At 41.0% G+C, this 27177-nt stretch overlaps 1 protein-coding gene across 1 annotated transcript in view; it reads left to right on the top strand.

Annotated features, from left to right (window-relative positions):
• The window catches only part of TG (thyroglobulin), a gene marked incomplete at both ends in the record, with an annotated part of 111186 nt that extends 90613 nt beyond the window's left edge, over window positions 1-20573 (top strand). The window contains 4 exon segments of the mRNA XM_009876276.1: window positions 6161-6325; window positions 8029-8196; window positions 16143-16324; window positions 20466-20573. Coding sequence (XP_009874578.1) covers window positions 6161-6325; window positions 8029-8196; window positions 16143-16324; window positions 20466-20573 — 623 coding nt within the window.
• Window positions 20574-27177: the final 6604 nt, after the last annotated feature.

Here is a 27177-nt window from a genome sequence, read left to right as displayed (position 1 = left end):
ACTTATTGATCACTTAGTTGCAGCTTGCTTTTTTTTCAGAGAGAAAAAATATAGGCTGGAAACAATCTCTTTAATCTGGCATTAACTGAAACTAAAGACAACCTCAAACAGAAACAAGGTGCAGTTTTCTGTCAGTGAAGTGATTATCTTCAGGCACCAACGGCAAAGGAGAAGACTGCGGTATCCATTTCTTGGTGCCTCTGAGCCCAACTTTAATTCTTCATGCGAGATCAGGCTTCGGCCAAACATGAGCCACAGTTTTAGTGATAGGAAGCTCTTGAGCTCAGCAGCGGGGAAATGGAGGAGCCTCGGCCCTCCCGGAGATCAAACCAGATGGTCTGACAGATACTTCTGGCTGGGAACTGTGTGCATCTGAGCCTGGAGAGTGCCTGTCGTTGACAAATGAATTATTGCCGTGCAGTTGGCTCTTTCAGGAAAGTGGAATTATCAGGACATTTCATTGGTTTGACTGTTTTCCTTAGATATTTTTCATCTCGCTTTTTTGTGGGTTTTACTGTTATTGCTGTTTGTATTGTCTATAGCATACTTCTGGTCAGACAGAAAGCCTGCTTCAAAAAAGGTCTGCAGCCCTCAGAGAAACTTCAGTAATATGAAACAAGTGCGTGTGTTGAAGAGACAAATATGGCTCAAACAGGGTTTTTAGTTTCAAGTCAGGCTGGAAAAACAAGAGGTCACGATGTGAGGACAGGAAGACTTTGGGGTTACAGAATGTGGGGGATAAAAACTAGTTGCAGTGCACTTTTAATCATTAGATCTGTTGTAAATCAGTTTTGAGAAACTTTGTGGAAGCAAGTTTCCAGAGAAAATCAAGAATTAAATTCAGCATTGTGGCTTAAAAAATTGTCTTTTCCAGCTATGTTGGAAGACAGAGGTATGACTTGCAGTAATAGTCCTGTGGTTGGTTGACCCTGGCTGGACACCAGGTGCCCACCAGAACAACTCTGTTACTCCCCTTCTCAGTTGGACTGGGGAAAGCAAATGTGACAAAGGGCTTGTGGACCAAGATGAGGACAGGGAGAGGTCACTCACCAGTTACCATCACGGGCAAGACAGGCTCAACTTGGGGAAATTAGTTTATATTATTACCAATCAAATCAGAGTAGGATAATGAGAAATAAAACCTAAATTTTAAAAGCAACTTCCCCCTACCCCTGCCTTCTTCTTGGGCTCACGCTCACTGCTGGTTTCTCTACCTCCTCCCTCCCGGTGGCACAGAGGGACAGAGAATGGGAGCTGTGGTCAGTTCATCTTCCCTCAGGGAAGGATTCCTCACATTCTTTCCCTGCTCCAGCATGGAGTCCCTCCCACAGGAGAAAGTTCTCCATGAACTCCTCCAACGTGTGTCCTTCCTGTGGCCTGTGGTTCTTGATAGACTGCTCCAGAATGGGTCTTTTCCACAGGGTGCAGTCCTTTAGGAACAAACTGCTCCAGAGTCCCCTGAGGGATCACAGGTCCTACCAGCAAACCTGCTCCAGCGTGATCTCCTCTCTCCATGAGTCCATAGGTCCTGCTAGAAGCAGGGTCACAGTCTCTTTGGGTGCATCCACCTGCACTGGCCTGGGCTCCTGCGTGTGCTGCAGGAGGATATCTGCTCCACCTTAATCTCCACAGGCTGCAAGGGAACACCTGCCTCACCATGGGCTTCACCACGGGCTGCAGGGGAGTCTCTGCTCCAGAACCTGGAGCTCATCCTTCCCCTCCTTTTTTTCTGGTCTTGGTTTCTGCAGGGCTGTTCTGCTCACATTTTCTCTGGCTGCAGTTACATAGGTTTTTTTCCCTTCTTAAATGTGTTATCCCAGAAGCAATACTACCATCACTGATGGGCTTGGCCTTGACCAGCGGTGAGTCTGTCTCGGAGCTGGCTGGCATTGGCTCTGTTGGACACAGGGGAAGCTTCTAACATTTTCTCACAGAAACAACCCCTATAGCCTCTCTGCTACCAAAACCTTGCCACACAAACTCAGTACAAGTCCATATATCCTTTTTTATTACCTCATCAGAATAGTACCAAAGGCTGTGGTGGGCGAATTGGATTGAACAGGATAATACCAGTGCACGTCTGTGAGCTATGATGTCCCAAGAGAGAAGTTTGGAGGAGGTATCAGCCCCACTTCAGTGAATTACAGCATGTCATCAAGGCAAGCACACATCTTCACATAATACCAATTTGCATTCATCAGCTACTCACTGTTGTGAGCTAAAACACTTCCTAGTATCTGATTTTCCACTGTCTATATTAACCTCTAGTTCTGAAAAGAGAGATAAAGAAATGCTTGCAAAGCTGCTGGTCCCTGAACTAAATAACTGAAAGCTTTGCCTTTTGTTTTCAATGACATCACTTGTTACAGTAGGTAATATTGCCCAACTGTGTAATGTTCCCACTATTCCTATGAATTTAGGAGAGTGTAATATCGCCATTGTGAATTGTGCAATGGAGCTGTTTCTTCTCAGCAGTTCAGTACTGAATGCTTTCATACCAGTCATTGTCAAAAATACCGTCGGAACTTCCCCTAATGACAGCGTGTGAATCCATAAGGACGGCTGAAACAAGAACTGCATCTGGCTTCAGTTCTCCATCAAACCCTTCTAAATGATGCTAAGATAAGAAATACCCTGTGATGACAATATGGCTAACACTCACAATTTTATTGTGTATCTCATATTGTTTAGAGATTTGCTTTCAGAAAAGCAATCTGCAGGATTATCTGAAGATCTCAGGTGTTAATTTTAGAAGTCAATGTTTTAGCTCATGTGTTTACAGGTATAGGAGAATTCCTGGAGAATTAAGAAAGAAGACTAAAAAAAAGAACAGTGTTTGTTATTTTTGAGCTGATCTCATGATTTTTGGTTTCCTGATTCGTGATGCTGTCCTGCTGATGGTAATACGCATGTCATGTAATGGAAATGAACAGTCCCTCCACTATTTCTGCTTCTGCCTAAACAGTCTTATTTTTTAAAGCACCTAACTCCTTCATTACTGGTTGCACAAAAAAGAAATTATAGTTTTACAGGAAAAGAGTGAAACACTGAGTGCACCTATGCTATCCTCTGTGTCCTGAACCTTCCTCTGGTATGGCTACAGCTTTTAATGAAGATTTCTTTTAAATGTGAAAACTGCAGGCCAAAAAAGGAAGAAATCTTGTTCTGGACAGTCTCCAGCTTCTCCTTTCACTTATTTGTTCCTGATGTGTTGTTTTTTGTTTGGTTTTTTTTGGTGAGAATAAGGAAACAACGAGCTTGAATTGTCATATGAATTTTAAAAACAGAGAACCGGTACAGTTTTGCCTGCCCAACTTCTGTTGTAAGAGGAGTCTTGTTTCCAGTGCCTGGAAGATATTTCAGATGCGTCAAGGGACGGAACGTAACAGTATTGCTTCCAGATACTGCTTGAATGATGTCCCAAGTTCCTCTATCACCCACTTCCAGTCTCAATCAGAATTGAACATGAATAACAGTAGTGGATACCACATCTCTTTCAAACCTCAAATGCAAGACATGCTTCCTGTATGCAGATGTTATCCAAAAAAGCAAACCGAGGAAGTGGCCATTACCATGGAAAACAGAAGACACAAGCAAATAAAGAGCTCATAAACATGTTCTAACCACTTATGCCAAAAAGAGAAAATATCCACAGCTAGAGTAAGGCTCCAAACAAGAATTTTCCTCACTTTGCAAATGTATTTGTAGAAGTTTTGGGGTTTTATATTACTTGTTGAGTTCAAACCAGACCTAATGGTAGTCAATACATATCCAGAGCTCTGACACGAAGATTTTCCAGGCTTTTAGCTCTCCTTCTGCAGAGAGGACTTGTTGGACACTTCTATCCAGAACCTGTAGTCACTGTTTGACTTAGTGCTTGACCTAAGGGCAATCTTCCCATTTGTAGAGATCTCAGAGAAGGGAAATTTGCACAATTTTTAAAATCCCTGGGAAGAAATGTGTTCAATACGAAACACACACTAGCATGTTTCACTTGATCCCAGATAATTTTTGGATTTCATCTGTCATCTGATCTCAGTACTTTTCAAACTTAGATTTTTCTTAAGGTAACTTCAGAATTGCCACAGAAACTGCCTCTTTCAAAATTCATGAAACTTTCAGAATTTGTGAAACTGAAGCCCTTTATTTTTTATGGTTTTGTTTTAAATGAATGCCATGCAGAGGTAGTGAATACTTGATAAAACATGCTGAGCACATTCAGATCTGATGTCGAGAAGTATGTTGGTCAGATTAGTGGATAAATAATGTGTAATCTTAGATCCAATTTCTCTGCTATGCCCAGGAGGCACATAATTACTTGCTCTAAAGGAAAAGCAAGGAAGCTACTCTTCTGAGGGAAGGTGGCATGCCATGCTAGCCCTTTTCTAGTGGCAATCACCTTAGTTCTGGTGAACATGCTCTTCCAAAAAAACAGTCAAAAAAGCAACGTTCTCATTCTTTGCCCTGGAGACACACCAACACATATATATTCTCATCAAAGATATTTTTCTTTCCCTCTCATGGCCAACTGAGGCAGTGCACCTATTCAGCAGCTAGCAGATATCATGCCTTACAAACACAAAATAGGCCACCACAAATCCCACGTGAGGTTAAAGTCCATCACTTACTCGAGTTCTCATCTAAATCAAGGGCGGAAGTGATGAATAAGACCAACTTGTGTTTATTTCTTCTTCTTTAATTCTTCTGGCCTCTTGAAACTTTCTGGTGCTCCAGGACTGGCAAGCAGTTTTGGGTTTTTTCCCCCTTTGCTTATCTGAAAACATCTGCATCTCATTCACTAAGCTAATAACAGTACTTGTTACCAGATCCCTTAAAAAGGAAAATAAACCTTTCGGGAAGGTAGTAGCACTAGAAATTCTGCATACAGGGAGCTAAAAAGGCTGTCTCTAGAGCCAAGCGATAATCTCTTCCTAAATATTTTTGGAAACTAACTTTTCCAGTTGTGAGCAATGATATCCTGTTAGTATCAATGGGTCTACATGTCTGAAATTAAAAAAATGTCCTTGGTGCTGGTCAGGTCTGCACAGGCTTCTTCGTCTTCAAAGGTCTGAGACAATTTCAAATTAATGATTTGTGGTTAGTTTTCTGTTTGGTTTTTTTTTTTTTAATCTTGCGCCTGGTTTTATGCTTTTTTAGACTTGTAGTTACACTTTGAGCAAATTCAGTAAGTTAATCAACTGAATAGATCGGATTCTTTCATATCATGCATCTAGGGTTTGGACTCTTTTAGCATTCAGGAGCTAATCTTAGCAGTTATAGTAAACTGATATAAATGTTTGGAAATTAGTCATCTGAAACACACAGAGCTATTCCAGCCTTTCTGTTCTAGGTCAAATCTTATCAGATTTATGCTAATTTATCTGAACCTTCAATAAGCAGTTTCCATTTTTACTCAACAATGTTTTACCATCTTTTCTTGGTGAGGACCTTTTCAATTTTGGCACAGCTGTGGGAAAGAAACAAAGATTCTGGAATAGACATTGGACTGTAACCTTGCTGTGATTTTGTTTTCCTCTGGCTCTGGTTGATCTTCTGCAGCTTGTTTTAGCCTTTTGTTCCTACTACCTCTGCTCATAGCTCTTCTTAGCTCTTCTAAACCCTCACTACTACTTGGGTTAACTATCTTAGCATTTGTAGCCAAGTTAACTTACTTACACTCAGTGTGAATACTTGATGTCCCTTTTGCCTTGTACCAGCATTGTCCTAAGTTATAAATAGCTCTTCTTCATAGGTTCATTTATAAAGATATCTGCTGTCTGTTCTTGTTGATCACAGCTGAAGAAATAAAAGTCTAGTCTCCTCTTTTAAGATGGGCTCTCCATTACCTGATGTGCTTCACAACACTACCCACTCCTGTCTGAATGTTTCTCCTTTCAGCAAATTTTTCACCAAGACTTGGTTATAGACACAACTTAGGCACTTTTCAGAGGTCTTAAAAAATAACCATGGCAGAGCTCCAAACAGCCAAACCTGTCCTTCTTCCCTTTGTGTTTGTTGTTAGAACTTGCTACTTATTATCCAAATACCAGTTTTTCACGTTCTGCAACTGGGCAGATTTTGCTTCTCGTCTTTTCTACCTGCACCAGGGGACCAGGTGTTTTGACTGCATGTGTTGACTGATATTGTCTTTCTTTTCCAGGGAGGCTCAGCTTTTTCTCCAGCATCCATTATTACTAAAAGGAGAGCACAGACCCAAGCAGCAGTCCTGGCTGAAGATGTCGGATGCCCTTCATCCACCAGTGAGGAAATTGTAGCCTGCCTGCGCCAATTGCCCGCACGTGTCCTCAATGATGCACAGACTAAGGTACACCTTACCAAAATATATATCATTGGCAAGGAATCAAAAGCTGTGAGGAAGCTTAAAAAAAAAGCTGGACTATCTTTGGTGGAATGATACCGATGTCTATGATGTTCTAAGATTCTATGAGTACTCACAACTTGATTGTCCTTTAGACTAAATTTGTTTTCCACTACTTTGACAACATCTTCCAAAATTAATATAAATATAATTTTTGACTTCTTTCAGTCCCCTTTTGTCTGCTTCTGGGTGTTACTTTAGAGGACAATCAAGCGTCTGTAGCTTCAGTAACTGCATTTCTGAAAAAAAGGAAGTGGGGAGGGATGTCAGTGCTGTCTCTTAAATTTTACAGATTTACAGAATTTACAGAATTGTTGGGGCTGGAAAAGACCTCTGAGATCATCAAGTCCAGCCTATGACCCAATAGCATCACAATGGCCAGACCACAGCACTAAGTGGCACATCTCTTTAAACCCCCCCAGGGACGGTGACTCCTCCACTTCCCTGGGCAGTGCATCCCAGTGCCTGAGCACCCTCTCCCTGAGGAAGGGCTGCCTGAGACCCAACCTGAACCTCCCCTGATGCAGTTTCAGGCCATGCCCTCTCGTCCTGTCACTGGTTGCCCAGGAGAAGAGCCCAACCCCCACCCGAGTGCACCCTCCCTTCAGGCAGTTGTAGAGAGTGATCAGATTCCCACTGAGTCTCCTCTTCTCCAGCTGACCACCCCCAACTCCCTCAGCCTCTCCTCACAGGACTTTCCCTCCAGTCCCTTCCCCAGCCTCGTTGCTCTTCTCTGGACCCGCTCCAGCCCCTCAAGGTCTTCCTTGCAGTGAGGGGCCCAGCCCTGCACACAGGGCTCGAGGTGAGGCCTCACCAGTGCTGAGCACAGGGGCAGAATCACATCCCTGCTCCTGCTGGCCACACTGTTCTGACACAAGCCAGGATGCCATTGGCCTTCTGGGCCACCTGGGCACACTGCTGGCTCATGTTCAGTCGGTTGTCAGCCAGTACTCCCAGGTCCCTCTCTGCCGGGCTGCTCTCCAGCCACTCCTCCCCCAGCTGGCAGCGCTGCAGGGGGTTATTGTGGCCAAAGTGTAGGACCCTTCACTTGGTCTGGTTAAACTTCATTCCATTGGCCTTGGACCATCGACTTAGCCTGCCCAGGTCCCTCTGCAGTGCCTTCCTACCCTCCGGCAGATCGACACTCCGCCCCCAGCTTGATGTCATCTGCAAACTTGCTAAGGGTAGACTCAATCCCCTCATCCATGTCATCAGTAAAGATGTTGAACAGGACTGGTCCCAGTACTGATCCATGGGGGAAACCACTGGTTATTGGACAACAGCTGGATGCAGCACCTCTTGTGAAAGCTGCAGTGAACATGATTCTAGAGATGGATCCTTTACCCACAGATAGAAACACCCACTGGGAACTAATTTTTTGATCAGGACCACCACACAGCTAATCCCTAATTTAAACCAATATTTTAATGACCGTAAGACCATCAATTCTCTCAGCCGATTCAGCTCCTTTCACCTACTGAGACTGTCAGGAAAAGCATTGGTTCCTGCCAATGGTGAGTTTGTGCTCCTGTTAACTGCTCACTGCTCACTTGAAGGCTATCGACTCATTTGTCTGAAGCATAAATAAAATGGAAACGACCAGGGGCAAGCTAATTAATTGCACTGTTATTGCTGTTTTGCTAACCTAGCTCTTGGCTATAAGCGGCCCGTTCCAGTACTGGAGTCCAGTGATGGATGGAATTTATGTTAGGGAACCTTTAGCTAAAGCCCTGCAACGCCCTCAGCTTCGGAAAGTAGATCTGCTCATTGGAAGTGCTCAGCAAGATGGATTGATCAGCAGAGCAAAGGCAATTAAGGTAGGAAGATGATCACTGCTTTTGAACTCATGGTAGTATTATTACTATTATAGTGATGACAGTAATCATGTGCAGCCAGGATAGATGCTTTTTAATTTCTTCAATTTGTAAGTTAAACTCCATGCAAGTCATAGTCCAACTCCAGCCAATCCTGTTCAGACTGATTAATAGCATTATTATAATTGTTGTTTAATATTATTGAGAAAGGTATGAAAAGGTAGGAGATCAGCAATGATTTATCATGTTTTAATATGCAGCAGTGTGTTTTTTTCCATGCCAATGTGGGGTTATTTGTGGCAACCTTTCATTCTTGGTTGCCTTTAAGGAGTAGTTTTTCTTGTAGAGATGATTCTGAACACGGACTAGCTGTCATTTAGAATAGCACTAGCCTGACACATGTGCTAAGGTTTCAAGGCATAAACTAGTGAAACAAGAAAGAATTGTGTCTGTGCTGTACTTTGGACATAAAAGTCCTGAAAATCATGAAGGTCTACGCAGGAGTATTTTACATCTTCTTATGAACTCTCTGACACTGTTTGTTCTTGAGACAGCATATCAACCTCTTCTAGTGCCTTTGTTCTTCTCGATAATGGGAACAATAGCACTTCCCTGTTTAACACTGCCAAATTAAATTAGGTGTTCCAACATGCTCAGATATATGCTAAGAAATCAACAGGAGAACATGGCAGGGATTATTCTGAGGGCTGTCTAAGTGAACAGCAGATCTATTGCTATCTTTCTGTAACTGTAGATTTCACTTTTGGAAGCAGTGAAAGGTCAATCCCAACTTCTTTTTGCTGGTAGCCAGTAACACATAGACCAACTTATTTCATATTTAATGGCAAAATTACCACCTTGAAAGAAGGCTTTTTGACTCAAATAAGATTCATATTGCTTGTTTAGTCTCCATCTGAAGTTTCCTACTCTTCTTTCATGTGTCATTCTCTTTTGACACCAATTAAAAGAAGAAGTTACTCAGAGGAAACGGACTGTGGTGCTGGAGGCCTGGAGACAATGATCCAGACCCTACAAGAGGGGAATAAACATCAGTAACCCCATTGTAAGCCATGTGATGAAGACTAGGTAGTGAAATTCTTTCCTTTACCACAACTTCCACATATGACAGTTGTCTGCAACACTGAAGTGAAATTCCGTGATGTCTTAGAAATTATGCAGCAGATTATGGTGTTAATGAAAGCCATACGTGCTAAAAGCGAAGACTGTTATGTGGAAATGAAAAGGAAAAGCACCTGTAACTGAGAGCTCAGCAGTAAAATATTGTCTTTTGAAAAGAAAATCTGAAATATATTCTTTTATTTAAAAGCTTGCAGAAAATAAGATTGGAAAGAGACGCAAAAAATCGGTGCAACTGAACCCTAAGAAATAGTCCTATCTACCACAACCTGAGAGACCTTTTTTAAAGTCTGTTACTGTTTGAGGTCTTCTGATCTCCTTTGCCAAAAGTTTAACTATTTTTTCTGAGAAGTATAGTTAACTTCTTTACTAGATATTATAATGGTATCTACCTTACATGGTGCTGCTTCTGTAAGTCAGCTTCCATCTCTGTTCCAGGAAATTCACAATGTTCATGGTAGGTGGTTATATTTATTTTCTTCTTTTTGACTTTCTTAAGCTGTTTCCTTCCTTGTCCACATAGTTAAAGTATTACTTGCTGGGAAACTATAATACTTCCTCTGCCATTTGGTTATTTAAGAATATTAATTTTTCAAGTCCTCCAGTGCATTTCTACATGATAGTCATGTTGCAGTCACAGTCAGATGATAGAGTCCTGAGTAAGCCACAGACATATTTAGCTACAGTGGCAGAAAGTGGTACGGGTGGTGGCCGTTACTGAGAAGTCTGTGCACAGTTTCCTCTGTCATAATGTCATAACGGATCTTTGATCAGCGCTACCTATCGTCTCCCCACAATAGACCTAGAAGAATGACTGCAGAAAACAAACACTGTATCCCTTATATTTTATTCTATTTCAGGACTCCCTTGAGGTAGATCTGACTTGCATCTTTCTGGGAAAACACAAAGCTGGTTTCACCGATGCACTAAGGAAGATGGGAGGGCTTAGCTGGTGAACAGAGCACTGAAATCAGCTTGGGAAACCAAGACATAGTTCCTAGTTTGCTTCTGACTACAAAAAAAGTTATTTAATCTGTTCCACAACAAGGGGTCCAAATGCCCCAATGGTGAAAATCAGTCTGTGGATGTGCTCCAACTTTGTAGGGAGAAGAATGATACATGTATTTGGGTAGATAAATGGCACAGCTGAAAGGCCCTGTGGCAAGTGTATGGAATTGGCAAAGTCCTTCATTTTGATCTCCTTTAGGATGTCTGATTTCTGTGTAGTCAAATGCAAAATAGGAGATAGATAGAAAAATTTAATCCCTGGTGACCTGTTCCACCAGTTCCTGGAAATACCTCTGCTGGCAAATTCAGCCATGGTCTTTAAGGTGCCCTTCCAGCCGAGGCCATTCTATGATTCTGTGATTCTTCCTCCATTAATCCTGGTCTTGCTCTATTAATACGGATCCTGTAAATGGTGATGAGACACTTTTAGCCATTTGGATGCAAGCAAGCTTGAGATGTGATGCAAATCTTATCACTTTAGTCTGGAGTTGCATGCAAGTTTTATAAACTCTGAGTAGTCAAATCTTAGGAGAGAGAGTAAAACATCTAGATTGCAGTCAGACCTCGGGGTGGTGAATCCGGTTGGCACCATGCTGTTCTGTAGGGGCTTGCCGGCATTTGGTTGTATTGGGTGTATCTGTACTCCCATTGTAACACTGTGCTTATGCCTGTCAAGACCTTTACTATTAAAAATGAAATAGCAAGACAGAAGGCACCACTTATGTGCTAGCAAAACATCAACGTTCAATTTGTTTGCAAAAGGCTGAAGTCTCTCAGTGACGTTTGCAGCAGAGAATATGCTGAACACTCGTGCTTAATGTCTTGCCCATGGAGATGACCGTTTTATGGCATTCACTTCAATGCTTATTCATGTGAACTGAGACAGATTCACCACTTCCTGGAGCACTTCGTACTCATCCCCAGTGCAGCCATCAGATGGCTGAAACTAAGTGAGAAACAAAGCAGAGTTTGTTAAGGGAATGGCAAGAGATACCATAATGCACTATTATGTGGCATATGGAGCAGCTAAGCCTGAACCCGTTAACTGCAATTCCCATGGCAGACCTTCAGGGATATTAGCTTTGAGCATAGATTAGGGCAGCTGAGCAGAAACCTCTAAAAATGTTGCTTTCGATTCCCAGCTGGGCAAAATTCTATCCCCGTGCTATATGTGATGCTCAGGTGTGAGGATGTAATGGTTCCTGCTGGCATTAAATATATGGATTCACTCATGCCGCTCTCTATCTGTTTCTCCGTATATGCATGTAAGTCAGTATAGCCCGGCTTATAGCCTCCATGTGTTCTCTGCCTACTACGTAATCCCCACATTGTAAGGGCTGTTAACTTTCTTTTCGGTTGGAAGACTAAGATTGTACTTCATGTGTTTTTCTTTTTCTTTCGTTCTCTCTTTAATACAAATGCAGTTGGCTACAGAACCCAGAACCAGGACATAGGGGAGTGGGTAGATAGAAATATAGTTTATTTGCCTCATGTAAGCAGCTGGGTCTATGCAGACCAGAACTTCCATCCTGCACTATATTACAGTTAATTTCCTTATGGATAGAATCATGCAGCAACATACAACAGATGGTAGATATTTGTATATTAACAGTAATGACCAGGGGACCAGTGTCCCGATAAATGCCGTCAGTGAGAAGGATGGGCTGATATCAGCTCTTTACTTCATCTTGCAAATAGCTGGAATCTTTGAAAGATTCTGATGAACAGCTGCCAGGTCCTTCACCATCTTTTCTGACAACGTTTATCAAAAGATAAAATCTGTACGTACTCTCTTAGTGTTTTCACTCTTCAGGTTTGTCAGAAAAGTACATTTTGCCCCTTGGAAGATGAAATATTTGGTCCATCTACTGCCACAACGTATTTTTAAATAAAACTGAAATAGTTTACTTTTCAAATAAAACTGCTCCAGAAGCTATACTGCAGCAACAAGAACAGTAAGCATTATTTAACTCAGTATTTAGGCAATGTTTAAGATTTCTTTGTATCATTGGAATGGCAGAAATTGGTGCACCTGCTGTTTTTAATTATTTTCTTACTTGCTTTCTAAAAAAGTTGAAAACCACCCTATAACTCTGAGGTCAGTTGCTAATAACTCTTTAAAGGTTAACAAAATGTAAAATATTTTACATAATGTGCAGCTGTTTCTATTAATCTGGTAACAGCTGTTGTGTCTACTGCTATTTGAAAATTGTTCCTTGGTCATATATTTCTAATAGGAAACATTTGCTGGATGTGGAAAACTGGTCAAACTGGATTAGTTTCTGAAAAGTTAAAATGCTTTGTCTTTTTAATATTTCATGGATTTTATTCTGAACATATTGCTTTGTTTTGTGCTATCATGTTAAATTCAGTTGTTTAGATTATATTATCATAAAATCATAGCACCATAGAATGGCTTGGGTTGGAAGGGATTTTAAAGATCATCTAGTTCCAAACCCCTGCCATGGGTAGGGACACCTCCCACTAGACCAGATTCCTCAAAGCCACATCCAGCCTGGTCTTGAGCACTTCCAGGGAGGGGGCATTCACAACTTCTCTGGGCACCGTGTCCCAGTGTCTCACCACCCTCACATAAAAATACATCTTCTTAATAACTAATTTAAATCTACCCTCTTTCAGTTTGAAATTGTTACCCTTTGTCCTGTCACTACACTTCCTAATAAAGAGTCTCTCCCCATTTTTCCTGTAGCCCCCTTCAAGTGCTGGAGGGTTGCTATAACGTCCTCCCAAAGCCTTCTCTTCTCCAGGCTGAACAGCCCCAGTTCTTTCAGCCTGTCTTCATAGGACAGGTGCTCCAGCCCTCTGATCATCTTTGTGGCCCTCCTCTGGACTTGCTTCACTAGGTCCATGTCCTTTTTATGTTTGGGTCCCAAAGATGAACACAGTACTCCAGGTGGAATTATTGCAGTGAAAGCAACATTTGAGAAATCAGTTTCAGATTATACTGTTTTAGTGCTGGTTGTGATGAAAAATCTCAAAATGTCTTACAAATGCCAGTTCTGTTTCCCATCCATCTCTGCTGGTTGAGTCCTCTTTCATCTGATTCAACACATCTCAGGGACCTCATTCTATTCTCAGCGATTGTTGAGAAAGGTCACCAAAGCTTTTGGTGCATTTTGAAGAACACAGAAACTAGTACGTTGGCACAGTAAAAACCTGAGACTGACCGTACTGAGTCAGATCAAAGGCTCATTTAGCACAAAATGCTGTTTCTGAGATTGGATGTTTGTAAGAACAGGGTAAGCAATCTGTAATTTCTGCTAAATGCTCTCCAAGCCTCTAGCACTTTGCAGCTCCGGGACTTCCTAACCTGAATTGGTCTTTCTGTTTTCAATAACCATCAATTGATTTTATTTTATTTCTTTTTAAACTCAGGAACTTGTTTATGAAACTTCATCTTTGTCAATTTTGACATCCACAAAGCCATGTGGAAAGGAGTTCCACAGTTTAACCATGTGTTGTATGATGATCCATCTCCTTCTCTCTGATTTTCAACCATAATGTTTATTTAATGCTTGGTAGTTGATGAGGCAGTGAAGGATAAGTTCCTAGGGTAGATAATCAATATCTTAAGGTTTTTTCTTTGTTTTTCTCTCTAAGTATCCATGAGAGGAATAGAATAAGGTAACAAAACCATTATAAAAACTCTCAAAAAACCACCAACAAAATGAAAGCGTTGCATGAAAGTTGCTTTGTACACGATGCTTTACATGTAAGAGCTTGGGCTCTGCACTAGCACGGAAAAACATTTGTTCTTACCCATAACTGATAGCCAAATCCACCAGCCCTAGTCACCAAATGAGAGATTCCTAATTAGCAGCAATGCTGATGGAAAAACTGCTTTTAAATTCAGTGAACTTGCAGTCAGGTCTTCAGTGATAATTTCAGTTCCTTGCAGAAAAAGATATGTGTCCTTGCTGCATCTAAACTGAATGATTTTGCAGGCAAGTATGCTGTGCATTTTCATATATGTGGCAGCTGTGCACATGAAGAGACGTGTCATGTGTGAGTTGCCCATCTTTCTTGAAGTACAACTGTATTACTAAAACTGACACCACATGGTTCTTTTCACATTGCATCAGACAAAATCTAGTAAAAGGAGAATTTATTACAAATAAAAGGAAAAGTTCCAAGATCTTTTTTGACCTTGGGATATTTGGTAGGCTTCTGAAATCCCTTGTAAAGGGATCACTTGATCAAATGCACAAAGCATTAGAGTACGTCAGTAAGGACAGGTCTCAGCCTCAGCAGACAGGGAGCTATTTTCCGTCTTTCTTTTCTGTGAATCTGTTGAAAAGTAATTATTCCCTCTGTAGTTTCTGTATAGGGTTGTGGAAAGACCTTCTAACAGCATGATGAAAACCAGCTGTGGGTCATCAAAATAATACATTCAGCATCTATGGTAACTGGACTGGGCAGACACCATCCTATTTTGCATCAGACTGACTGCCCAAAATAATATTGGTGGTTTATTAAATCTTTCTCTCTGGAGTTCTTATACCAACTTGCAGCCAGTGTACACCTGCAAGGTGCCCTCTTTAGAAGACTTGATCCATGAGAAAGATCAGGTTATGTTTTATATTTTTTTTAAGGAAGTTGCTCTGCTTCTGAACTTGAAATAAATTATTTTAAAAAAAAGGTGAAAAGTCTGAATTGATAAAATACAAAATTTCCTCACAGAAAGATGTGTTGAAAACTTCCACGAGGCTTTATTTTTGGTAAAAATAAGATCAGGTACGCAGCTTGGCATAGAAGATGATCGTTCTGCTGTCAGTAATTCTGCAGCAACACCGTGACATGGGCACTCTGCTCTGAGAAAAGTGCCTTTACGTCAGGAAAGGTTTCAGACCACAGATCTCAGGAAAAGTGTGTTTCACTGTAGGTCTCTGAAAGGCCATAGAGATTATGAAGTTTGAAGATCATGGCTGCTCATTGCATTGGGATTTGGAGAACGAGGTTTTCTCTTCAGGCGCTAAGGCAGATGTTATTAAGGCAGAAGGGACCTAAATACAGGCCTTTTGGCAGCCACATTTCTTTGTAGGTGATTCCAGAAAAGGCAGAGTAATGTAACCATAAAATGGCTATATGATGTGCTTGCTTTCAGAAATTTCCAAAGGCAAGGAGCAATAGCTCCCTCTCCCCCCTCTAATTTTTCTTCAGGAAGCCTGTCAGCAAGACAGCATTGAGCACATCTGCAGTGAAGAACTATCCATGTAGACTACTGCTGTGTAGTCTACTACTGCTACTAGTGGATGTTTCTGTAGTGTTAGAATTACATCCACACAGCATGATTTAGATTTGCTAGATTAGGAATTTAGTCCTGTAGTATGTTTTGAGTAAGCCAATACTGCTGGCTGGTGACAGTTTTGGGAAAGCAAAAGTAGGCCTGCCCTACTTCTTCCCCTAGGAATGAGAGATCACAGCAGAGAAGATTTGTTCAAGCAGAGGGAGGACTGAGCCTATATTATTCCACCGAAAATCATAGAATCATGGAACAGTTTTAGTAGGAAGAGATCTTCAAGATCATTGAGTCTAACCTTTGTCATAGCTCTATCAACACCACTAAATCATATCCCTCAGCACAACATCCACCCATCTCTTAACCACCTCCAGGGACAGTGCCCAAACCACCTCCCTGGGCAGCCTGTTCCAATGGCTGACAACACTTTCAGTAAAGAAATTCTTCCTAATATCCAACCTGAACTTTCCTGACACAACTTAAGGCCATTAAAAATGTATCTTTTGGTTTTGTTTGTAAATTCCATGTATGCATTTGGTTTCAGAAATTTGAAGAAAGTCAAGGGAGATCCAACAGTAAAACAGCCTTTTATCAGGCTCTGCAAAACTCTCTGGGAGGAGAAGACTCCAACTCATTCATTGAAGATGCAGCTGTATGGTATTACTCCCTCGAACATTCAACTGATGATTATTCATCCTTTTCCAGGGCTTTGGAAAATGCCACCCGGTAAGAAACTCATCCTATTACAACTGTGTGATTGGGATTAAGCAAGGTGTGTTTTGCTTATCTCAAGTGTGCATTTTTATTCTGAAAAACTTGAGAAATTCATATGCAAATGAACAGAAAATGGGGAATATGATTTCATTTTCTGTGAGGTTTTTAGTGTCATTGGTAAAAAAAAAATTGAAGAGACTTTTATGCCTTGTGAAAAGTTTGAATTGTCTTTCCTGAACTGTATCTTAGATTCAGACTACTAATGCTTCTTCGTTTACGCTTTCATGTAAAAGATGTCTTGGTTGTTTGCACACTCTGCAGTAACTATTCCTTGAGTCCTCTCACCCCTGTGACAGTAGAAGAATTAATAGATTATAGATCATAGATCACAGAATGGCCTAAACTGGAAGAGACCTTAGAGACCATTTTAATCCAGCCTCCCTGCAGCCAGGGACACCACCACTCGACTAGATCAGGCAACACACGGGGACTGAACGGGAATCAAACCCATGACGTTAGCGTTGTTAGCGCTATGCTCAACTGACTGAGCTAACTGGCCCCCTAATAGACTGGCTTTTATTCACAGTGACCTAATTATACAGTTGATACTTTCATAGAATTTGAAATTTGAAGAGTGGTCCAGTTTGAAAGCTTTGTTTTCAGCAATTATATTAATTTTTATATTATGAAACCTGCAAACGTATTTCTTCCCAATGTCAGGCTTTCTACAGCTTAATATCATGTAAAATGGTGAAGCATTCATGAATGTTCAGAAAAGTGTCTCCCAACCCCATTGTGTGAATTGCTAATCTCCCTTTTATCTATGGCAGAAGGATCCTCCTTAAGCTTATTCATAAATTTCCTTGACCCTTGTGTAATTGTTTATATCAGTGTACAGTGATTGTATGTCACCCAGTCTGCATTTTGATTCCTTTGTGTATCATTTTCTATGATGAGAGAAAGCGAAATTAGGCAAGAGGATGCTTTTGTAAGAAGTCTTGTGGTGGTGAAAGGAGAACACATGCTCATAGAATCATAGATTAGAAGAATCATAGAATTATAGAATGTGTTGGGCTGGAAGAGACCTTTAAAGGTCATCTAGTCCAATCGCCCTGTGGTGAGCAGGGACATTTGTGGTTGAATGTTTGCAAATGTTTGCAAATGCATGAGCAACTTACCTCCAGTATACTATGGTATACTGTAGAGACTGGTGGATATCTTTAGTTAGGTCACGTGGTGGTTTGGTCTGCAGAGGAGACTGTACATTTTGTTCTCTACCCCATGGGCAGCCAGTTTGCTTTAGCAGTTACGGATCTTGAGCTGTGCGAGGGTGTGCTCATTTCTCTGAAGGGAGGTAAGGAAATCTTCTTACCTCCTTTTTCCTGCCTCACTGCAAACTAGAGGGCTAAATGTTTAAGCGGAACAGACTTTCAGTTGTAGTGTACCTGTCCAAGCTGTTTCACCTCTGTTCTGAACCAAGACATCATAGCTACAAGTGCCAAGAATCTGCGCTCTCAATGTTACAGCTTTCCATCCCACCATAACCCTCTCCATAAGACCTTAGAAACAAGATTTTTCTTTCAGTCCCCCATCAGAATTGCTACGTGGGAGCCTCAGGGAGCAGTAGATGAACAGGAGCCAAGATTCACTTGGAAACATCTGATCCAAGACAGCGGTGACCAAATATGTTTGGGGAAGGTTTCTGGGTGGTCCAGGTGTGCCGGTGCATTGAGGTCACGAAGTAAACAAGCCAGAAAACTGTGGATTGAGCTTGATGCCTTTTATTGAGTCTTGCACGATGCCACATTTGCCCTGCCTCATAGCCTGCCCCAGGGACAGGCCACCCATCACTGTGACATCTGGGGCCACTGCATGCAGCGCACATGGAAATGTTGTGGTTCATGGGCATTAAAACCAGAACTTATCTTCAATTTCTTTCCATCACCATCATTACCTATGAGGCTATAATTCTTTAGTCAGATCAGTAAGGTGTTAAGCCATAATAAACCACAGAAGCACTTAAATTTTAAATCCTTCTTCCCATCCAGCTCTACCTCTGTAACAAGGTGTTATAACACAAGGCTGTCACATCTGGTCATCCACGTTTGGCACAGGACTCAGTGTGGTGCAGGCACCGCTTTTTTCAAAGTCACGAGGGCTGGCACACCACTTGCTTGCAGCCGGACTGTGACGTGCAGGTGGATCCCCTGGCTTGCAGCATCAGCCTCATGGGCACAGGGATTGCCTCTTCGTGCTGTGAGGCAAATGGCTTGGCTAAGGAGAGAAGTGAATGGCCCAGAGTGTCAAGCAGAAGGAGGGTTAGTGGAGTTAGGACATCTGATGAGAATCCTTTGCTTGAAACACTTTACAAATTGCTCTGGCTACAGCAGAAAGTGAGGGGAGACAGCAGTTACAGAATGGCAGTCACCTACATCCGTATCACACACATGGTGAAGAAAAGAGGCGTTTGTTTTTGCCTTTTTGGTGTTCCTTTGTTTGATTGTTTGTGTAACCCAAGAAAAGTTGTATGTCAGGAAGTCATACTTAGTTGCTAAAGTTATAGAAGGATAATGAAGTGTCAGAAAGAATCATCAGTGCTTTTTCTAAACTACATATATTGTGCGTATTTTGTGGTTTTAAAATATTTCCACTTTTGAAATTGTTTTAGCTGCAGTTCTCTGGTGTTTTTCCCAGGTATAATATGAGTTTCATTTTCTTTTTCTTTTCTTTTTTTAGCTCTGGTATTTAATGCCTGTAAGAAACAGCCACTTCATTTTTGTGGTTACTTTTTTTTTTATTATTTCCCCAGAATAGCTGACTTTTTTCCCCATAATACCAACTAAGAATCAGTTTTAAGTGGTGAAATGTATCTCAAAGCATTTCTCGAGAGCTAATATTCTCTGTAGACTCCCTAGTTTTCAAAGGCCATCTGCTCCTCTAAAACCCCATGCTGGTAGGCATGTGAAAAACAGTAATTTTCACTTCATATGGGTGTTGTCAACCATAACTGTCAAAGAGCATTGTGGTCAGTCAGCCCATAGCTTGTGGTCTCAAAGATGGGCTTAAAATATTTTCAAGTTAGTTACCCAAACAGTGCCTTTCATAATCATACTAGTTAAATATAGCAACATGTTTTTATGCTTTTCTGACAGTGTTCTTTCTTGCCATCAGTCATTCTTTTTTTACCTACTAAATCTGAAGGAGCAGCTACTGTTTCAGATTCACCAGACAGAGAATTGAAACCTCCCACATCTGCAGCAGATACGTTTGTGTGTGCTCACGTAGTTATGGATATGTAAACACCCAAAGAGCATTCTGAGTCTTTGGGCACATGTAGAATGAGAAGTGGTGATATGAGTATATATAATAGAGCCTTGAGGAATCATAATGAGATATCTTGCAGTAAGGTGTCCTGTTTTCTGCCTCTTCCTTTTGAGTTACTTGTCCTCCTTCTAGCTACTGCTCACCCCACCTTCTAGCCCGACTTCTGAGGTCAATGGAAGATAGGAAGGTTTTAATACATTTGCTTCACTCCTACCTTTGCATTGCAATATATATTAAACAATTCTTGTTTAACCTTTCTCTCCCAGATATACTGCACCAGATAGCCTGAACTGATGAGCCCCACCAGAGGCTCTGCAAGATATCTCCAAAAGTGGTCTCTTACCTCTTCCAACTCTGGAAACTCTATCCCAAAAAAATCACACAGACGAAATATCAAAACGATATTATTGATCCCTGGCCCAGGAAACACATAAGACTTTTTACTAGATGCCATTGCAACCTAGTGGTGCCGGAAGAAGTTGCTTTACACTACTATAAGAATGGGCCCTCATAACCTAGACTAAAAGGGGATTTTTTAATTCAGCCACGATACTTTTTATGTGTCAGATGTGGTACCCTTAGTATTATTAATAACACTGTTTAACACTCCATAAAACAGCAGTTTTAATGAATTCTAAATTCTACTGAGCTCATAGAGGGTGAATGTGGTTTCCCACAGTAGACTTGAAAGGAGAGATATGAGCTGTTTTGGAAGATTTAAAGAAGCCTGTCAATACAGAGAGAGGTTTACTGGTCATGGAGTTGGTTTTTTTCCCTTTTTATAATTTTATGTGACTGTGCCTGTTCCCTGCTCCTCTTTTTTTATCAGTGACCAGTTCATCACGTGTCCCATCATAGACATGGCCAGTCACTGGGCTGCTGCCTCCAGAGGAAATGTCTTCATGTACCACGTACCTGAGAGCACCTCACAGAGCAGGTAAGGACATGTATTTTAATATGTTTCTTGGCTTTAGGGTTTGTAAAAAACAGGGCTGTCTAGGCATCCTGTGGTACAAATGGATAGATGAGGTACCTCATATAAACAGCTCAGATTAGCAAAGGGGACAGGACTCTGCTAGATTATTTCTCTCTGTCGACTATATATGAATGATGTTTCTGAACTGAGGCATTGCAAATTTAAAATTAAGTTTCCCTTTTCCAACTTACCTACCTTTGCCAGTTCCAGATAGCCTTTTAAATTTCTACTCTATATCTGATAAACCTCCCACAAAGAATCAGAATGTGGTCAAAGTCATCCGGAGCCCACAGCTTTGAAAGTAGATGGGCTAACATTTCCTAAGGTCTTAACATTAATTTAACACTGCCCCCTTTTGAAGTCCGAGCAGTTGCATTGCAGTTATACTGCCTGGCCTTCAGCATGGACAGATTTATTGCTTTCTACTCCGGCACCATGACTTGGGATCAGCCGGCAGAATCTCTCATGTGAAGAAAAATATTTTTAACACAAGCATTTGCAGACTCAGGGTCTCATGTCATCCTCATGTTAGAAGCGTACCTGAAAAATTTTCAGCAGAAGCTGTATCATATTTTAGACAGAAAGGTCTAAATGCCTGTGGGAGATGCAACTAGCTTGTTCCCTTGGGCATAGAACAAGCTGGTGGTCAGAAGCTACTGAAGTGACCTTCCCTGCTTTTATTTGAGATCCAGCCCCTCACGGATGTCAGGATGAAACACAGTGTTTTCCAGGAAGTGGTCAGCACTTTGAGCCGCTATGTGACACATCATAGTAACTTCTGGTCCCTTCCTTTCATAGGATGAGTGACCAGAAACTGTGGTGACAGTAGCCCCTCCTGTCCCCTAGCTCCACAGATTAGGGCAGCAAAGCACACGAAGATGCTTATCTCCCAGCTCTTTCCTTACGAGGGAGCAGTGATTGTCCCCTGCTCCCTGTACTGCCCCATACCTCTCTCCAAGGGAGATTTTTGAGACATATTCCTTTTTTGCAGGCTTTCTCCAAAAGAGCTCAGGGGAGTGACAGTGGGTTCCTACTGGCACCATTTGATACCGTGAAGTTCCATGCAAACTACGTGTTTTTTAACCTTTCCTGATAGCCTAATGAAAAAGCATTTGAAAGAACCAGCCAAGATCTAGGTTACAGATGAAGGCCATTATGCTGTGGTAACACAGGCTCACTTTCTTTTTAGTCGAAAAAAAAAGTTAATCCTCAGGGAGCCGTTATTTCTCTGGCAGCTCCAGGAGGAATGTTCGCAGTGCTCTGTTTGGCTACTGATAGGCTCAGATAAGTGACTTTTACAAGGCTTCAAATGGGGCTGAGCTACAGTATGCCAAAAATCCAGCCACACACACAAAAAAAGATGTGTTCTCAAATTAGCTAGAAACTTTTCTCTTGCTTTGGAGACTGATAGTGACCCATCACCTCTGATAAGATCATATTTGAAATTAGAGGAAATAGTACTTACACAACTTAGACTCACGGGCTTTGAGGCAGTGATTTTGAATCGAGAAAAATTTCCTCTCCTATCTAGCCCTATTTAAGATTTCTTTTGTGCTTGTGGTATTTAGCAACCTGCACACTCTCCAGTGCAGTGGTATTTTATGTAGCACTTTGTTTTAAAAATATTTATGTTGTCTGTCATTTTTAAGCTAATTACTTTTAATTTTATTGCAAAATTTATCTGTTTGCTTTTCATAACCCTCTTTAAGAGGACAAACAAAGCCAGTATGCTGTGTGAAACTTGTGGGAATGTGAGGCAGAGGCCCAAATGCCTTAGGCTAAGCGACCTGCAAGGAGAAATACCAAATTGGTATGCTGCATTTACACTCCTGCTCTTTTCATTTTTATTTATGCTTAAGAACCACTAAAATAAGTGTTGTTTAGCTCAAAAAGACAAACACTTAAACAGAAATTGCAGAATTCAGCTTGTCCCTGTACCGCAGGGTCTCATTTGACACTACTATGTGACTATTTATGAAGTGATACCCTTGTTTTCCCAAGGGAACTCACACTAGGTCCTCTGCTGAACATACTGGGAGGTTTTTTATTTAAACACTGCTGTCATTCATTCCTAAATGAATCCTTCCTTCTTATTCATCCCACTTTTGCCACATGACCTCTCTCCCTCACTGTCCCTACAGCACTCTCCCCTCCACATAGCCCATGTGCATTTCAGGCTGCCCAGCAGCCTCACTGCATGCCAGGGATGTGATGCTCTCTAGGGCAGGAGTTTCGCATGAGTGGCTGAAAAATATGAAAAAACCAGCAGTAATCTGATCCAGCAAAATGCAGTGTTTGGGAATATTGTTGGTGATTTGCCCTGCCAGATTAAAACCAATTATGCACGTGAAACAGCATTTAAGTAGAATACATGAGCTAATCTTGGGAAAAGGTCTGCCAGTCATGTCACCAGCTCACAAGGGACTTCTCTAAACATTGGAGCAATGAATCCTGATAGCTTTCAAATTCTTCTTTGAAAATTGTGGCTCATCTTAGGAGGAAGAACAGAGGCAGATACTCTTCCAAGTAACCTACAGTTTAGGTTGGAAGGTAGGATGTGTGGGTTTGAACTTCCTGAATAGAAGAACCCTGTTACAGACATTTATCTGGGGTAATGAGTGCAAAACCCAAGAGTATCTTTTGCACATAGTAGACATGGACAGGATATTCTGTGTGTACACATACTGGATCAGGTCCCCCTTGGTGCACTGTAGCTGGAGGAACACCTCATTAGGTATTCCTGATCACCTGCAGGCATTTGACAGAAAAATTATTTATCTGCCTGTTTGATATTGAATCACATCTGTGACTGCTGAGATGCAGAGCTTCACTTCTGAAAATGGCAACTTGTATATTAGTGTGTTTGTAGGGTAATGTAAGAGATAAATTAATGGTTTTTTTGGTCTTGGTGTCTAAATTCTTCCCAAGATCTTAGTTTACAGAGGATATGGACCTCCTTGCATTTGTTATCTATATCACAAAGATTATGATGATAATATAATTATATATTATCTATAATTACTACATTAAAATAATATTGGGTTCAGATAACTACAACAATGAAAGACTATTTACTCTTAGATAAAATATTCCGGCTGGGGAAATGGCCATTCACTAATCAAGATAAGACAGAGTACTGTAACGTATTCTCCAGTTTCTACTCTGTCATCTCTCTCCTGCTTTATGTGTCTTGCAAAATGTGCAGCAGAACAGAGAGTTAAAATGCAGAGATGAAAAAGTACTGATATTTCCTCTTGTTTCACATGGAGCAGTGCCTTAATAACTCACAGTAAGATGTAAAAGAGGGTGGGAGAAGTCAGCCAGCAAAGACAGACCCAGCTGCAATGATGCAAAATAATGAAAAAGTTATTAAATATGGATAATTTTTTACCAGCACAGGTCAATTAGCAAAATGTATCTCACAACTGGGTAATTCTAAAATGACCACGCATACACACAGTCAGGAATGCATAGATGGAGGGATAGGATTAAAAAAGACCACACTAATCTGACGTCTACAACATATGTGGAAAATCACATAAAACTGTGAACTGACAATTTTCGTATAGATGAATGGATCTTGCAGAGAGCAAACTAATATCTTTTTCCACATGGTAGCATTCTCCCCAGCTTGGCGTAACACCATGTCTGCTTTAGTCTTCAATTCCTATTTGAATAAGAAGTGGGATGCATAGCCAGTATCTCCTGCATCAATGATCTGTGGTAAAAATATGTACATAACCCAGATGCCATTTTCTCACTCTCTTCTTGAGAACACTTAGGCCTTGGAGTAAGCATTTATTCCAAACAATGCAGGAGGAATGTGACTGCTCAGCATTGCCTAGGATTAGTGGGGAGAGCTGGAGTATAGCTTTAGTTACAGTAAAGAAATATGTGATAGGAGAAATATGTTTTGACAAGGATAATAATATTAACTGTACAAAGATTTGCCTCATTAACCCTTCAAGAGGTTTCTGGGGGATTTTTGCACTGCTTGCCAGGCCAGTGTAGTTTCTAAGTCACACTGTGGTGCCAGAAGCTCTGTCTTAAAGATGGTGGATAAAAATCAGTGCTCCGCAAACTGAACGGGGCAGATCATCAGCTGCAACAGGATGGCAAAGCATCATTATTGTCATTGAAGGGGTCTAAACTGAGACTTAATGAGGCTCTATCTTATCATTAACATTATCATAATAATTGTCATAAAAGCTTTTGTTAACTGTTGTACACTGCACAGATTCATCCAAGATGAATTAACTGCTCTCTGTTTTGAGTCATTTTAGATGGGGCTGTCTTTACCTCCTGACTATGCACTCTCGTATATGTTGGGGGGGGACTTGTTAAAAAACTGCTTCATGCCAATGCTCACAGTTGGCTGGATTTTGATGACACTTTTTATGATTCCTTGCTGAAGGCAAGAACTCCTGACTGACTGAAGAAAAAAGCAATCTATATGTATACAATCATTCAACTATGCAAAATATTTTCATTTTCTATTTATTATGTATGCTGTGCTGATTCTCTCTGTTCTTAATATCCCTTTAATTACAGGACATTTTTCCACTCTTCCAATTTTTTCATAATCATAACCTGTCCTTTAATCTGTTCAGCACTTGTTGTCCATTTGAGGGGCTCCTCCTGACTGCAGCTCTTAGACCATGAGTGAAAACACCTTGTAGGCTGGGGGGCCACAGTGTGAACTGGCTGCTCTGGAGGCAGACGAGTAGTTATGTCTTTGCGCTTCAAAGATATTAATCTAAACACAGAGGGCAGGTAGGGCACTGGGGAGGTGGTAAAAAGAACAAGACACTTGAACAGGTTGCCCAGAGAAGTTATGAATGCCCCCTCCCTGGAAGTGTTCAAGGCCAGGCTAGATGGGGCTTTGAGCAACGTGGTCCAGTGGGAGGTGTCCCTGCCCATGGCAGGGGGTTTAGAACTGATCATTAAGGTCCCTTTCAAAAAACCATTCTATTATTCTATGCTTCTGTAAGGTGCGTGTTGCCTCCATTACTGGACAGGCACCACAGTCGCCTTACGCAAATACATACACTTGCTGCAATAACAGCTTGTAATTTTTCTCCATAAAGGTGTACTCCCTCACGTTGCCTAGAGGTTGTTGCTTTGCTCTTCTTGTTGGAATTGCCTCTCATCCCTCTGGCTTTATCTACTGCGTTATGCCAGCTGCAGCTAGGAAAACACTCTCCCGCTGATTAAACCACATCACACCATGCTCAAGTCTTTAGACAGTTTCTGTGTTGCTAAAGGCTTGAGGTCTAGACAATTTGTTTATTCTTCCCACAGAGTGATTATGGGACCTTAATTGTTCAGCAGTTTTTTCAGAACTTGGTAATCAGCCATAAATGGTCAAAGGCAAAGCACCAAGCTCAGGAAAAAAAAAAAGGCAGAAATCAACTTTAATTTAACCAAAGTTCAGCTAACAGAAAAGTACAAAGCAATTTTTTGAACTGGGACAGGTTGTTGCCTCAAAATCTACAATATAAGCACAAAGTCCATGTATCTGGGCAGATCTTCCTTGGTGCTCTGGGACACCTTTTTAAGGAAATTCATCCATTCATTCAGCTCGGGAGTAGGCATACTGAACAAACGGAGGGATTTCTGTCCCCCGATGAACTCAAGTGTCAACATGCCTATTACTAAGTTTTTATTACAGTAATTCTCTGAAAAAAATCTCTAATCTGTGTTATTTAGGAGTCCTGACAAGATGATAAAAGTGTTTTCTTCCTGTATGAAGATCTATGATTTTTTTTTTCAATTAATATGAGTTTCAGGTTCTTGAATTTATTATCTGCTACTTCAGTTTTTTTCTTCAATTGGCACAGCTATAATACAAAGTAGAACATTGCGTATATTGGGAGTAGTCCAAATGGAAAAGGCACAGCAAACTCCAGGATACTTTTGCAAGTCACATGTATCTATAGGAATTTTTTTTGGTACAAAGGCGGATAAACTTGGCAATTTAATCCTGTTAAGAATTAAGCTTTTTCCATATGTCCTGATTTTCCTGAAAAGAAGAAAGAAAGAAAAGTGTGCATCTGTTTTTCACATGCTTTCCCTCATTCATTTGTCAGGACTTTGTAATGTGAGAAGAAACAATGAGCCAAACGGATCCCTAGAACTTCAGAGGTCACACCAGGCCTTACATTGGCTCATTAAATTTCTATAAATATCCATCTATCCTTCGGTTATTTTTTTTTCTCCTTGCAGTCACATACCATTTCCTTTCCTAATATGTGTGGTTATGTATACTTTTTGTTTAAATTATTTTTTCCGTTCATTGAAATGAACATTTCAGTCCAGGAAAAATGCAGTTTTGGTAGCCCACTTCTCTCCCTAAACACGGATGAGATGATACCTTGTAATGGCTTAGGATACTTGATCCTGTTCTGGATATCTGCAGAAGAGAATGCAAATGTGTGCAAACAACTAATTAGTATTTCCAGTACTTCTTGCAAAAAGTAGTTTTAAACCCATTTTTTGAAAATAAATATAGAATGGGGCCACAAGACCATGCAGGCAGTGGCATTTTATATATAAAATATATAAA

The sequence above is a fragment of the Apaloderma vittatum genome, unplaced genomic scaffold, assembly GCF_000703405.1.
Source record: "Apaloderma vittatum isolate BGI_N311 unplaced genomic scaffold, ASM70340v1 scaffold2909, whole genome shotgun sequence".
NCBI classification, from domain to species: Eukaryota; Metazoa; Chordata; class Aves; order Trogoniformes; family Trogonidae; genus Apaloderma; species Apaloderma vittatum.
This window is presented reverse-complemented; position numbering and strand designations above follow the sequence as displayed.